This window comes from Cucurbita pepo, chromosome 17 (genome assembly GCF_057944985.1).
Source record: "Cucurbita pepo subsp. pepo isolate OVF chromosome 17, ASM5794498v1, whole genome shotgun sequence".
Lineage (NCBI taxonomy): Eukaryota > Viridiplantae > Streptophyta > Magnoliopsida > Cucurbitales > Cucurbitaceae > Cucurbita > Cucurbita pepo.
In genome coordinates, this window is record NC_141814.1 from 11,005,930 (window position 1) to 11,020,750 (window position 14,821).

At 34.4% G+C, this 14,821-nt stretch overlaps 3 protein-coding genes and 1 pseudogene across 11 annotated transcripts; all 4 read right to left on the reverse strand.

The window, feature by feature from the left end:
• Positions 1 to 1,461: 1,461 nt before the first annotated feature.
• On the reverse strand, positions 1,462 to 2,477 carry LOC111778554 (zinc finger A20 and AN1 domain-containing stress-associated protein 5). Its single transcript, XM_023658456.2, has one exon. The coding sequence runs from the start codon at positions 2,318 to 2,320 to the stop codon at positions 1,832 to 1,834; it is 489 nt and encodes a 162-aa protein (XP_023514224.1). The 5' UTR covers positions 2,321 to 2,477; the 3' UTR covers positions 1,462 to 1,831.
• Positions 2,478 to 2,894: 417 nt separating this feature from the next.
• Positions 2,895 to 5,502, reverse strand: LOC111778553 (zinc finger A20 and AN1 domain-containing stress-associated protein 8). 2 transcript variants are annotated; one of them, XM_023658454.2, is made up of 3 exons: positions 5,410 to 5,502; positions 5,165 to 5,283; positions 2,895 to 3,679 (listed from the first exon to the last, which is right to left on the reverse strand). In XM_023658454.2, the coding sequence occupies exon 3, from the start codon at positions 3,665 to 3,667 to the stop codon at positions 3,137 to 3,139; it is 531 nt and encodes a 176-aa protein (XP_023514222.2). In that variant the 5' UTR covers positions 3,668 to 3,679; positions 5,165 to 5,283; positions 5,410 to 5,502; the 3' UTR covers positions 2,895 to 3,136. The 2 variants fall into 2 exon arrangements, with proteins under 2 accessions (XP_023514222.2, XP_023514223.2); XM_023658455.2 differs by lacking the exon at positions 5,165 to 5,283 and having other exon boundaries at positions 5,410 to 5,494.
• Positions 5,503 to 6,562: 1,060 nt separating this feature from the next.
• Positions 6,563 to 7,036, reverse strand: LOC147787658 (arabinogalactan protein 23 pseudogene; annotated as a pseudogene).
• A 1,574-nt stretch (positions 7,037 to 8,610) lies between these two features.
• Positions 8,611 to 14,576, reverse strand: LOC111778551 (E3 ubiquitin-protein ligase makorin). Of its 8 annotated transcripts, none has more exons than XM_023658452.2 (7): positions 14,348 to 14,569; positions 13,813 to 13,900; positions 12,920 to 13,704; positions 12,578 to 12,647; positions 9,569 to 9,657; positions 9,437 to 9,490; positions 8,611 to 8,895 (listed from the first exon to the last, which is right to left on the reverse strand). In XM_023658452.2, the coding sequence occupies exons 1-6, from the start codon at positions 14,356 to 14,358 to the stop codon at positions 9,454 to 9,456; spliced, it is 1,080 nt and encodes a 359-aa protein (XP_023514220.2). In that variant the 5' UTR covers positions 14,359 to 14,569; the 3' UTR covers positions 8,611 to 8,895; positions 9,437 to 9,453. The 8 variants fall into 8 exon arrangements, 4 of the variants coding, with proteins under 4 accessions (XP_023514220.2, XP_086975272.1, XP_086975273.1 ...); XR_015413381.1 differs by lacking the exon at positions 8,611 to 8,895 and adding an exon at positions 10,261 to 10,540 and having other exon boundaries at positions 9,441 to 9,490; positions 14,348 to 14,576; XR_015413384.1 differs by lacking the exon at positions 8,611 to 8,895 and adding an exon at positions 12,189 to 12,313 and having other exon boundaries at positions 9,441 to 9,490; positions 14,348 to 14,574.
• Positions 14,577 to 14,821: the final 245 nt, after the last annotated feature.

A 14,821-nucleotide genomic window follows, 5' to 3' on the forward strand; every position in this document is an offset into this window, starting at 1 on the left:
GTTTAAGCTTACGAGTATACGGAACTCCAAAAACTTCAAGAAGTTCGGACAATTCACTTATCCAAACACTTTGAGAGATTTGCTCTCTCGGGATGACATAACCTTCTCTAGTTTTTTTTTTTTCTTTCTATTTTTGTCCGTTGCGGAGGCGGGTGGAAAAGCAAAATGAAGAAGAAGCCAAAATACCCGTCAACTTCAATCTCAATCAACATACTATCAAAACGAAAGCGATTTCGAATTAAAATATAATTAAAAAAAAAACATGAAACATATCATCTTCCCAACCAACCTATCCATGGTCCTTTCACCGAAACCCTTTTAGGGCTTATTTGACAAGACGGAAATGTAATTACCTCAAGTCGTTTTCATACCTTTGTTAGATTTATATATTATCTTAAGTTCGAGAACTAAAACCCCAAAACAAATTTATAAAGTTTCGGGGGTCAAAATCTAATTTTTTTTAATCACATCGAGCCAACAAAAAAAAAATTACTCGATGTGATCGGAATTTACATTTTATAATATTTTGTTTTAATTTTTAAGAAGATTTAAATTTTTAATTCTTGAAAAGTCAAAAAGGTCCTTTAACATATTTCAATTACACATGGTGATAAAGGGTAAAAAGGGAAAAACAAATAATTAGATTTTTCCAGAAAAAAAAATTAATTAATTTAGTGGAAAGAAAAAGTACAAAATGTGACAATGATTGGTAACCAACAGAAAATATAAATAATATCGAACCTAGAAATAATGAAAATTATTGGACTGCCTGCCCAGCTTTAATTAATTTAATTATATTAATTTTGTGGAATAATTAAATAACTGGAATCCATTATTATTTCGGTCCCGGTGCAATAATTCATTGAATTGTCTATTTTTTTTTATTTTTCTAAAATAATTATTTTGCTGATAATATTAACTAAAATATTATTTTAAATTATTATATTGAATTTGATAACAAAATGATAGAAAATAAAATTAAATAGAGATTTAAAATAACAAAATGATGTGGCAGCTTGTGATTGGTTATTTACAAGTGGGGTCCATCTAACTTGTCAGAACTGACATGTGGGGCCCATCCTAAGTTATAGATTAGGTTGTCATTTTCATTTTTTGTAATTTTTTTTAAAAATATTTCGTTCTTTATCAGACATAATAAAATGGCATAATTGAAAATTACCGAATTTATTTTAGTAGCGGAAAATTGTTTTGTTAATTTAATAATTATTTTAAAGATTCTCGTATAAATCAAAAGGGAAGTGGGTTACGCAAATGTCCCCATCCCGATTTAATCGCCGATCTGATATATTTTTTAAATAATATTATTAAAAAATTTAAATGGAAATGGAATAATAAATAAATACATAGCGACATTTTTTTGCCGGTGCTAGAAACTTTGAATTTTTGAAATGCCAATTAAACCCCGAGAATTTGTCGAATTTACATCACATGCCATTGGGATTATCAAGCCCAAAAAAATATTATAATAATGATAATAACGAAGAACATGAACACCACCATCATCATCTTCACAGGCCACGATAATCTTCTCTTCTTTTTTTTTTTTCTAAGAACAAACCAAAAAGAAAAAAGAAAAAATGAAATAGGAACATAATTATCTGAGAAAACACAACGATCATCATCTTCTTCATCAAGGATTTTTCTCGATCTCTCATGCTTCTCTCTCGTAAAGATCGAGAGGATATTCTGAGGATTTGATCCTCGATAAACTCCAAAGGGAAATTTAAACAATGAGCCCAGAGATTTCACAAATTTCATTATCTTTCGATTCTTCTTTCGTTTTTTTTTTTTAAACAAATCAATCTACGGATTAAACTCTCACGATCTTCGCCGCTTTCACCACTGGATTCTCCCTCGCGATCGCCTCACGACCAGCGGACTTGTAATCGAAGCTACAATCGTGGCGATCTGAATAACGGTGCTCCGCACAGAATAAATCTCCGCATCTGCACCTAAATCCGGTTAATCCGACGCGTTTTCTACATCCGGAGCACCGATTCACCACTCGCTTAGCCGATTCGTCAGGCTTCGGACGATCAGCCGCCGTGGTAATCCTCCTCGACTCAGCAACGAACCGAAATTTCTCCGGCGAGCGAGACGTAGTAGATCTTGGACTTATCTCACCGGAAAACTTCATAGCCATGGACGCCGTCGCCGACGCCGCCGTAGCAGCATTAAAGCACTTCTGACACATATTATTCGTCGCCGGATTCCCGGTCAGACCGCAGTTGTTGACGCAGAGCGTGATCGTCTCCGGTACTTTGAACTCCGTCTCCTCCTTCTCAGTCCTCTGCGCCATATCTCCCGATCGGATCCTCAACAACAAACAAAAAAATCCTCAGAGATTCAGAGAGCGTGATGATAAGAACGAGAAGATTTGATTGAAGAGGTTGGGTTTATTAGAGAGGATGAGAGAGAAACGGGGAAATAAGGAATATGAAGGGATTGAAAGGTCGGTAAGGACGATGTCCTACGGGCCTCATAGAGACGCGTATTGAACATTTTTCACCTACTTTACCAAAATAGCCCTCTTCTTTTCCTTATTTCCCTTTATACCCTCCCTCGTTTTGCTCTGTTCTTAATCGGCTGGTGACGTGTCCTTCTTCGTCATTATGTAACCGGACAATTTACAATTGCCAATTATTATTATTTTTTTAAATATTTCCTTATTTAATTATTTTCTGAAATTTATTGAATAAAATTCCTTTTTCTTACCCATTCAGGCTAATGAGTTAATTAGCTTAATTAAATGAATTAAGTGTAGAAATTAATTATCTCATTTAAATAAAATTAATTTAAAGATAATTAATCACCTTATTTGGTAACTAATTAATCTTTTTTCAATATATATAAAAAAAAAAAAAAAAAAAAAAAAAACAAACATAAAATTTAGGATTTTGATAATTTTTCAGTCCATTTAACAACAATTTGGCTCAACCCCACAAACAGCCAAACAAAACCTACAATCACAGCCCCCGATCGGATCATCACCCCACAGATTATGCTCTTAAGTAACAAACATGTTGTTGTCTCTCACAAGCCTTCGCCCACAACCCCTTTTCACAAAAAAAAACATCAACTCGGCCACTGTTGGATCCATGGTGTTCTTCCCTCTTTAGATCTTGTCCAGCTTTTCAGCCTTCACCACGGGGTTGGCTTTTGCGATTGCCTCCCGACCGACAGCTTGATAATCAAACGTGCAGTCGTGTTTGTCGGAGTAGCGATGAACTGCACAGAAGAGGCTTCCACATCGACAGTTGAACCCAGTTAGTCCGACGCGTTTCCTGCAGCTGCTGCACCTGTTTGGGCTCGCTTTTACCTTCTCTATGTTGGTGCTGCTGCTTGCATTTGGAGAAGTCCAAGATGGTTGTGTTGGAATGATGGATGATACAGCTGGTTCGATTTCTAGCTTGGTTGGAGAAGTGACAACAGCAGCCTTCTTCCCATGGTCATTTGGTCCACCATTCACAATGCTTCCGATAGAGGATGCTGCAAGCTTGACCTGTTCTTGCTTCATGATGAAGTCTTTGTGGCATTTTGAACATAGGTTCATGGTTGCAGCACTTCCAAAAAACCCACAGTTGTTTGCACAGAGTTTGGGAGCTTCTGGAGGAGCTTGGCATCCTGTCTCTTTATGATGCTCCATTCTTCACCTTTCCTGTATAAATAATATGATCTATCAGCTTATGAATATGAATACACACACCAAGTTCAGATTTCCAAGCAAGCCATGGCTATTGATTTGATTATAGACACTAAAGACTGGATGAAATATTCAAGCAAATCAGGATTATTGATGGGTCCATCTGTAATGAAACTATCCCACGTCCACATGAGAAACAAGAACATGATTGTTGGATGATGGAAGTCCCACATCGACTAAGTTTAGGGCATGGCTAGGAATACTAACTCCATTGGTATGAGGCCTTTTGGAGAAGCGCAAAGCAAAGCCATGAAAGCTTATGCTCAAAGTGGACAATATCATACCATTGTGGAGAGTCATGTTCGTCTAACATGGTATCAAAGCAATAGATTGGTAAATCTTCAAATATCGAACAAAGAACTCCAAAAAGAAAAGGAGCCAAGCCTCCTCGGGGAATGATCATGGGTTTATAAGTGAGGAATACTAACTCCATTGGTATGAGGCCTTTTGGAGAAGCCCAAAGCAAAGCCACGAGAGCTTATGCTCAAAGTGGACAATATCATACCATTGTGGAGAGTCGTGTTCGTCTAACAATGATAATGATAATAATAAGCCTTGGACCTTACAGAAACATAGATCAGACTGGACCTCACAATAGTCTTCTATGGTTTACATCTCTAATTCCCTCCCTCCACTCACCCAAATTGTGAGATTCCATCGATTGGAAGAGAAAAAAACGAAGCATTCAAGGGTGTGAAATTGTGAGAACTCACGTGGGAATGAAGCATTCCTTATAAGGGTGTAGAAACCTCTCCTTAACATAAAATCGCTTCCTTAACATAAAATCGTGACACTAATAACGATAGATAACCGGCCATAGCGGACAATAAGGCTTTTACACAAATGTTCTGTAGTCAATGAATTAACCAAGCATAATCATTGCAATTTATCTCTGTCCCTAATGAAATATCGATTGCCCTTCCACTTAGAAGTTCAACTAAGCTCTCATGAGATGAGAAAATCCATAACAAGAAGTCCTGAACCATTCCACGAAGTTGGGGCCCTAAGGTAAGAACTAAGAGAAACAAACTAGCTCGAAATTCTTTTACAAAGTATACTTGCCAGTGCCAGGTCCAACTCATACACCTTAATTATGTTCTGTAACAAAACTCCAATCTAATGGGGTTAAAACCAAAATTCCAGGCTAAGCAAACCTTGTTCAAGGAAGAGGGATTAATTAGCAAAAGAACATGATAAAAAAAGTACGGTTCCTCAACAAGACAAAATCATACATGAAAAAACCTAGTCTAAAAACTTCAGAAAAGCAATCGTGAGTACTTTCATCCACAAGTTTGATTAACAATCCCCCTCACATAGCAGGGTGATTAACCTAACCACAAGAAAACGTCATCTACGATATCAAAAACACAATCATTTTCTCCAGAGACAATCAAATCAATTCCTAGAAACGAAACGAAGCCTTAAATTCTAAGCTCTAACCTGTTCGTTGTTGAGTGTAGGAGGGAAAGCTCTATACGACCGCTGTGTATCGATGATTATAGAAAAAAGGCCATAAAATTGTCAAGCGAACTTACGATTCTTCGCTCCCCCTCTCCCCACTGAAAATCAACAAGAACAAAAGGGGAAAACAGAAGAACAACAGTAAATCAGAGAACAAAAACTCGCAATCGAGGAACAAAGTAAGCAAAAAACAAATTAGTGAAGAAGAAATTGAAGAAACTAACCCTACAACGATCAGAAAGGAAGCGGGGTTTCGAAGGTGAATCCCTTACAATAGAATTTCCGATTTATAGAGAAATTCAGGGTCCGGTGTGGGCCAACAAAATAAATAATAAATAAATTTAAATAAATAAATAAATAAAACAGTACGAATAATTAAGGGCTGGTTGTGGCCTACACGTGGAGTGTTGAGTGGAGCGAAGAGGAAAAGTCAGAAAAGGAGCGTGGAATAGACCAATGAGAATGAAGGTAGTGGCGAGTTCTCGTGGTTCTGGTTGTAGAGGATCTCAACAGAAAGTTTGGAGACTGGGCTTACGTGTTACGATTCTACTCTTTGTTACGTGTAATACTTCTTCTATGGTCGACACGTGGAAAGTGATGTTTTTGTTTTTTTAAATTTAAATAGTGAAATTTGAATTTGAAGGAATGATGCCTTTAAAACCACTTTCCTTTTATAAATTTATTTTTCCGCTTTTTTAATCCAAATTTTACTTTTTTTTATTTGAAAAAAAAGATTTATTTTCTATTTAATTTCTTAAAAAAGTCCAAAACTTTTAAATTTTATTAAATTTCACCCAGATTTAAATAAGCATTTGAAATGGCAACAAATAAAAAATATATTTTATCATATTTGTTAGAATAAATTATAAAGTATATATTTTATTTAATAATAATTATTGCAATAATTAAATTTAAATTGTTTTGAAATTAGTGATATTATGAAAATTAAGACTACTTTTTGCTAAAATTAACAATAAAATATAAATAAAAGATTAAAAAAATCTCACTTTAAATAAATATATATATATATATATACATATATATTAATTAAATTGTTTTTTCCTAATAAATATAATAAAAATCAGTGAGAATTATAATTATTTATTTTTTCATATTATCAATATATTCATAAATTAATTAATTTTAATAAAAAATAAACAAAAATAATTCTAACAAATATACAAAATAATAATTAAATATCATTTTTTTTTCATTAATTATATTTTTTATATATTGTAACTTGTATGACAAGGAAGCAATTCAAAAAATAAATGTATTTATTAAACAAATACCAATGTAAAAATATTTAATGAATTTAATATTTTAATCGTATTTTATTTAATCAAGCAATTAAAATATAAGGGCAAAATTGTAATATAACAATGAATCAAAATTCTTTTTTATTTTTCAACTTTGCCTCACATCACACGTCCATGGAAATCGATAAAATAAATTAAAAAGAAAATAAAAGAAATTCAGTTGAAGTAGAAGGCGACGAAGGAAACAAGCGAGGCGCCGACGAGCGATCCAAGGGCGGGAAGAGTGGCGGAGGCGGCGCTGCTCGGCCCTGGAGCGGCGGCGGGAGAGAGAGACTCATCGGAAGCCACGACTGCTGTGACAGTAGCGGCGGCGAAGAGGGCGGCGCAGGCGATCTTCTTCATTTCCATGGCGGATTAGGATGAACTGGCTGGGTGCTTTCTTCGGCAGGAAAACTCACTTCAAATTGAAATGAGAGAGAGAGAGAGATCGAACCGAAGAAGCCTTAGATCGTTCGATTATTGCCTGATGAAGAACGACGCCGATCGGGGGAATTTATAGGTTCATCAGGATGCTAATTTAGGGCTTTTTTTATTATTATTATTTTTTTTTTTTATTGGTTAAAAATGATTTTAACTGTTTAAAGCGAGTTTTACTCTCGTCCAACGTTTTATTTACTTTTTTTTTTTCCAATAATATTTTGTTGAATTATTTTCTTTTTCAAATATTCAATTAAAATTTTTTATTTTAATATTGCTTAGTTTGTTATTAACATTTTTTTTTAAATAGTTTCCATCGATAGTTTTTATAAATTATTGTTATTATTATTATTTAATAATTTTAATATAAAAAATTGAAGGTAAGGGTATAAATTAATTTAAAGTTATTTTGAAGTTACATAAGTGAAATTAGATATTTGAAAATATATGGAGTTGAGTTGGTAAATATAATAATAAAAAAATTATATTTTAATTGTAATATTTATAGTTGATTAGTGGTGTGTTTGGTTAATATTTTGGAATTATAAACTCATTAACTTATGAATGCTTAATATTTAATATTATTTGAAGTTTTTATTTATATTCCCTCAATTTTGTTATGCTTTTTGAATCCTAATATTTAAAAACTGTTAATAAAAATTTGTACCTATACAAATATAATATTAAATAAATAAAGAAAATGCAACTTTGTTCAGGAGAATTTTTAGTCAAAAGCATCCCATGCTTATTTTAAATTAAAATTGAGGATATTTTATTTTATTTCCCTCCTGAGTGTATAATTTATGGCTAAGAATATAAATGTAACAGCTCAAGCTCAAGCCTATCGGATACGTATTGTCTGAGGTTTTCACACCTTCATAATAAATATTTTGTTCCTCTCTCCTCTCGCCAACCGATGAATGTGGAACCGGTTGATGGATGTGGAACCTCACAATCTCACGATCTCACAATCCTCACAAGTCTACCGCTAGTAGATATTGTCATCTTTAAGATTTCTTCTGAACTTTCACTCAATATTACAAAAATTATAACTAATTCCACTTTGAGAACATAAAAATATTAATAACATGACTGGTGAACATTCTAAACGAGAAAAGAATTAAAATGATGATTTATTCATTTAAAAAATTATTGTTACAGTAACTTGTGATGCCCTTGGTTGGGAAGGAGAACAAAACACCATTCATAAGGGTGTGGAAACCTTTTATAGAGAATAACAAAACACCATTCATAAGGGTGTGGAAACCTTTTCATAGAGCGTTTTAAAGCCTTGGAGGGTTTCCCTAGTACGTTTTAAAGCCTCGGAGGGAAACCTGAAAGAAAAAGCTTGACAACCATTTACAAGGGTGGGAAAACCAACACATTTTAAAGCTGGAGAAGCCTGAAAGAAAAAGTCCAAAGAGAACAAGAGCAACTAGTCCTTTATTATTAGTTTATTTAAACGTCGAAAATTTGATTATCTGATTTATCCGTATAATCGAACATTCCACTGTAATAATAATAACAACAATAATAATGGTTTTTTAAAAAAGGGACCGTCTTTGATTGTAAAAATTGAGTACATCCAGCCAAACCCTGATGTAAATTTTGTATTGTTTCTCTACCAAACACGACATTGGACATTCCCTTTAATCTTCCTTTGAAACACTACAAACCAATACATTCCTCTTTTGTTTTTTTTTTTTTTTTTTTTTTTTTTCTTTTCAATGTTTAGTACAGCACGTACAACCAACGACGCAATTTATTGAGCTATTCAGCTGTGCTACATCTGATGTGAAAAACCCTTTATTTTGCCATCCCAAGAATAAGGCTTCAACTTACTACATTCATTTCTCAGTATGACAATGTCTTTAGCTTTATTTCCATTCATAGAAGATGATGAAGTTCGAATCACCGTGTTCGATAACCCACCTTCCATTTCTCATTATCGGACTCCAGCAAGCAATTCGACACCTGAAACGCGTTTTCAAACTACTCTTAGATTTCTGTAATGGAAGACAACTTAACGACAATAAACAAATGTTTGCCATTTCATGAACTAAATTGTTAAAAACCAGACTTTATAACTCTTAGATTGGCATTGCACAAGCCTAACTCAAGACTAATGCAATGCATAAAGTTCGGCATTTCATGGACTAAATTGTTAATAACTGATTTCCTAACGCCAAGATGACGTTGCAAGAGTAACTGACGACTAATGCAATACACAAAGTTTGACATTTCATTGACCAGATTGTTGCATATGGAACAAGAATCGAGTGTGAAACAGAGTGATCACAGGTTGTACCAAGATTAATCGACTCCGTTTCTGATAAATATATTAGGTGTCAATTGATAAAGATGCTGAATTTCAAAGTCCAAACAAGACTTTATGACTAGCAATATAAGTTTTCAAGATTGAATGATTATCATATTAAAATGTGAAATATCATGTAGTAGACAGCAAATGGAATGAAGCTGCGCTTAGGGGTGAGGGCTTCGTGTGTTTTCATACCTGATAATATGGTTCTTTCACCTGATATGCAAGTCACTAAGGAAGTCCGACAACCTGGAAATAGCATCAAATTAATAAAAGGCGAAATTGCACAAGAAATGGACAATATCAAGCAAATGCACAAAACAAAACCTAATGTTTTTAGCTATAATAGTGAGGCCGTCTTGATTCCCAATGTGACGCAGTGCTACCTCTTCCAACCGGCCATCCCGATGTGCGTGCTGCAATGAGAAAATCACATCAAAATTTGTATTTCATTTTGAAGTTAATACAGCAGACTAAAAGGCAGAATTGCAAACATTTCAAAGGCAGAAAATGACATATAAGATTTGGGAAGTAAAGAAGCCAAATATTCGAAGAGAAGGAAAAAAAAAACACTTCACAACTGCAAACAAAGAAATCACCAAATCAAACATTAGGAGCGCACAATTGGCTTGGGAAAGCAAGAGGGTGAAACAAAACTCCGCATAAAATCTATGAACGATGAAAGATAGCAAGTAACAGATATTCCTAATTCCCAGCAGTAACATACAACACTTCCGAAGTCATAGTATAATCTACACATAACGAAAAGGGGTCTCCCATATGTAGATCATCGTCATCTTGGTAACCCAGCAACTAATTTGCCCTAGGACAAATGACTAAAGCTTATTGTGAAGTATCATTCCCCAATAATGGCGTTTGTGACAATTAACAAAGTCTACGAGCCTGTATTTTTGCACGTAGGGCACTGCTATGTGGCCAAAAATGCTAGAATAGCAAATATCTGGGCAAAGACAAGAAAGGAACTCGTGAAAGACCCAATTTACATCAGGCACAACTACCTATAAAAAATGTAGTTCAAAAACTATAATTCTCCTCATCACTTGACAAGTTGGCTTCACAACCCAACTGCATTAGAACAAATGCCATCTCCAAAGGTGTTAAATCTTCAAAATCTAAATCTTCAGCACTAAAATCCAAATCCTCTAAGTCTTCAAACATATCAAAAAAGGCATCCATATCCACAATATTAGATCTGCTAGGAGGAGTTCTCTGTGATCGTGGTCGGGGCGGAGGTGGCCTGTGATATTTCCATGTGTATGAACCAGGCTTGACCAAGTGCTGGAACACAACAAACATTGTATCAATCAAAAGATTGGAAAGCCAATCTGCTCTAATGAAATTAAATGACAACAGAATGCGCAATGAACAGAACTGCTTATGTCTACCACATCTTTCAATATTTACCACAAAAGCTGACTGAAAGTTTTTGGGAGACAGAAGAATGTGACAGAGCAGTTGCATATTTATTCTCCAAAATAGACACGCGCCAATGATTTGCAAGCATATGGATTGGCTTTAGAACTGTTGAATGATTCCAATAACAGTTTTCCTAACTAAAAGAACGCAATTTAGAAGAGGTCCCTCCAGTTATTCTATGGTGCTAACCTACAATATCATCATGATAACACTTTTAAATTCAATAGCTATAAGTATATTAATTTTATTAATTTGAAACAGAGAGGTCTATTATCTTCACCGTAAAACAGACCAATAAATTATAACAGGTCTAGCAATACATTCTTTTTCTTTTTTTTTATAGGAGGTCTAGCAATAAAATATTGGTTTGCAAAACTAAATAATTTCATCATATTGGTAATTTAACTAAGACCGATAAGACATTACTAAACAGAGGTTGCAGAGCCAATCAGCCAAAGTAGTAAGCACATCACTTTCAGCCAGATTGAGACCAGAAAATTTTCTAAGACGGCAACAAAAGTAATTGCAAAGATTTTGTTTGAGAAATTGTGAAATCGTCCCCACAAATTACATGGACATTTGTAGATAAAACTTAGGCATTGCTTAATAAACATAGAATTTTAAATTTTCAAAAATTAACCAACCATTTCTTAGTTTAGTTTTTTTGTTTTCTGCTTTTCAAAAGCCAGTTTAAAAATCTCAGCCAAATTTTAAAAACATAAAACCAAAAATTTGGAGGGTTTTCTTTTAAATATTAAAAATTTTCTTTACATTTTGTTTTTAATTTTAAAAAAAAAAAAAAAAAAAGTAGGCTTTTAAAATATCCTCAAAACTAAATTGAAGACTAAAGAAAATTGTTATTCAAAGACACAAGTAAATTTTAAGATCATACATTTTTTTGTTTATCACATTTTAAAAGCACTTTTAAATTCTTAGTTCCCATCAAGCACAATTAACACAGTTTTAAAATCTACTTTCTAAAAATAATTTGTTTAGATTTTTAAAAATAGATTACAGAACAGTGAAATTGGTTATAAAGCATGAATTTTAGAAACAGAAAACGAAAAGATAATGGATATACATTATCTATAGTATACACCAAAGCAAGTTATTATTTATGAGATTTGGTTATAGTAGGAACACTGGTGGGAGCAAAGAAAGGGACTTCACCCCTCGTCCTCACCCTCGAACTATTCTAACTGAAACAGGGCTTCCCAAGAGAGGATACCTATGAGAAATGGAGGCATCCTTTGGGTTTTTTTGTTAAAAAAAAATGGACAAGAAAGAGGCACCCTTACCATTATGTGTCAAAAGAACAAAATGAAACACACTAAGAGGCACTGAACCAGAAATTTATATATTTTTCATCATATTGGTAGTCTATTATTATGAGCACCCTAATAGCAAGAAAATTGCACAAAAACATAGTGAAAAAGCTGTCCAAATGATTAGCAAATTTACTTTGTCAACATGCAAGTTCAAATTGTACGATTCCACATATCTAACCCACCATGATTGGATGGCCATGGTAAATGGAGACGCTTATAAAACCATTGGAGGATCATAAGAACAAAAAGAATCTTCTGTTGCACTATATTTCCGTCTCCAGATCACAAAAAGAATTCCTTCCATAAACTCATGTCCATGAAATCAAAGATGTAACCAATCAACATACTTCATAGGCATTCAAATATTAGAACAACCAAACAGGTTGAGATTTTCATTCAGCATATCAATGATCGGTTAAAAAGCAATATGGATAAAGGAATAAAGAAAAAAAAAGGAAGAAAAAATTTCAGCAAAATTGCAATTCCAAAGGCTACAGCAACATCCAGCTTGCTTAGAAGACCACAATCAGGATAAGAAAACTGAAGTAGATCATTTCAGAGAAAAATTTACCTTGTAAAAACAGCTAGATCCAAATGGGCAGTTCCCATTTCCAAAGTTAAAGTGCTTGCAATCGATTGATCTGTGCATGAAAATAATATAAAGTTGCAGGATCAGAGTACAGAAATTATTTCAACAGCTCACACAATTACTTTAGAGCAGTTATGCAGTTTCCATTCTTCTAGAAAGCATATTGATCATTCCTGTGGACTATGGAGCTTTTCAGATTACATTTGATATGGCATAGACAAAAATGAGTTTGGTTATAAAACATAAAAAACGGGAACAGAATGGACAAAATTTAATAGTATCCAGAATGCAATCAAATATTAGGAATTAAGAACATAAATTTACCGCAGCTTTGACTTGTAGCTATCAACGATCTCTTGTTTTTCTTCCTTGGAAGAATACCAAATGACGCTTGGAATAACAAAGTATGATAGCTTCCTACAAATTGGGCAGGCTCTTAAAGCACTGTTAACATCCATTCCGGAGGTAGATGAACTATTACGCCAGTTTCTAATACAAGAAATGCAGAACGGATGATCACATTCTGATAGAAGCCCAAACTTCCTCTCGGCTATTTCGGTTTTAGAAAGAACACGCTCGAGGCAGACACTACACTCTATTTCTTGGCTATGTTTCAAAGACTCAAGATGTTTTTGCTTTTTCTCACATGCCTTCATATGCTCCTCCCTTTCATCCGTCCTAAAAGGATGTAAACATTGTTTTCCGCACGTGGGACATAAGTCCCCATGAATGTGAGGGCAATTATCACCACGTGGACAATTAGTACCAGCAGCAGAAAAAGAGCAAATAGGTAAATCAGCTGGACTAATAATCCTTGTCTCCCTACTCCCCCAATCATCAAGACCAGATGGAAGCTCACACTCTACACTCCAAGCAGATTCAACGTGCGAGGGAAGACAGGATATCTTTGAACCAGCAAGCTCAATTGTCGACCCAGGTGAAGGAGAAAGTGGACTTGATAATAGAGTATGAGCTATTGAAACAGATTCAGACACGTGAGATTGCTGAGAATTAGAAGAAGCTGATGACTCTGCATGAGAAACTTTAACATGGTCATATCTGCAACGACTGCCAAAAGCACACCTTCCCTTTTGATAGTAAGTGCAAACCTGTTTCACGAATGATACATCAGAAAGAAAGAATGATCGGAGTGCCAAACTGACAGTTGGTTTACATTAAAATGCATAGCAATGCAGAGGAGTGGAAGTAATATTTACATTGCTAGGTGGAGCCGTCCAGTCATGCGAAAACTCACAATACTCCCCTTTCAAGCATGCTCCATGCGCAAAATACTTGCATAGAACCCTAAACAATCCACCAAAGTAAATTAAGACGCTAAGAACGTGTTAATTCCAAGATATACAATAACAAAACTTCATAAACACAAAGTCCAGCCTCAACAACAACCACCCAACAAAACACCTTTCGTGAAACTCAAATTCCAAACATTTCCAACCACATATTTGATCACCCAGCCCCTCAAAACAGCATATACCTAATAATCAAACCACATACCAAAGAACCATGATCAAGATTACTCGAGAAGGTACATCCAAACAAAGAAAACCATGAACCGGAAGATACTATTCAAGAAAAAAAAAAAAAAAAAAAAAAAATCAAAGCGCGTAATCTGCCATCCAATCATCAAAACTTTTAAAAATACACGAGAAAACGAACAAACAAGCATCTGCCAGACAAAATCAACAAGAACATAGAAAGAAGCAGAATCGAAACAAAAGAACAGAACCTCACCTTTTAGACATGGCGATCGAAGTTAGAAGCGGAAAATGGAAGAAAAGACGATTGAAAAGGTTGATTAAACAAGTAAGAGAAGATTTGAATAAGATATAAGCAGTGGAGGGAAATGGAAAGTGGAAAAAAGAACGAATTCCACGCACTTCATTGTTCGTTCGGAGAAGGAAAGAAGCTCTCGCTCGCGCCTGAACCTAGGGCTTTTTGGCGGTCAGTATCCAATTTAATCATCGGCCATTCATTTTACGTATAACTCCAAAAATGCCCCTCTGCCCAATGGATGACTCTGCACCAAACTGGGGGCATTTCCGTAATTAAAAAACTCAAATTTGGGGCTAAGGGTAATAAAAATTCGTTCACGTTTTAGTGTTGTGGTTCTCTCTTCATGTGAGAATCGTGACGGTTACATTTTTTTTAGAACATAATATATTAATTATTTATTTATTCAAATAATTCGATTTTAAATTATATCAC

What these genes read in the sequence shown, in the direction of transcription:
- LOC111778554 (XM_023658456.2), bottom strand. Translation starts at nt 2,320, where the DNA reads ATGGCGCAGAGGACTGAGAAGGAGGAGACGGAGTTCAAAGTACCGGAG.
- LOC111778553 (XM_023658454.2), bottom strand. Translation starts at nt 3,667, where the DNA reads ATGGAGCATCATAAAGAGACAGGATGCCAAGCTCCTCCAGAAGCTCCC.
- LOC111778551 (XM_087119146.1), bottom strand. An exon ending in AGCTACAAGTCAAAGCTGCG is followed by an intron (nt 12,648 to 12,919) that starts GTAAATTTATGT and finishes TTTCATGCACAG; the next exon opens with ATCAATCGATTGCAAGCACT. An exon ending in GATCTAGCTGTTTTTACAAG is followed by an intron (nt 10,541 to 12,577) that starts GTAAATTTTTCT and finishes GTTGTGTTCCAG; the next exon opens with CACTTGGTCAAGCCTGGTTC.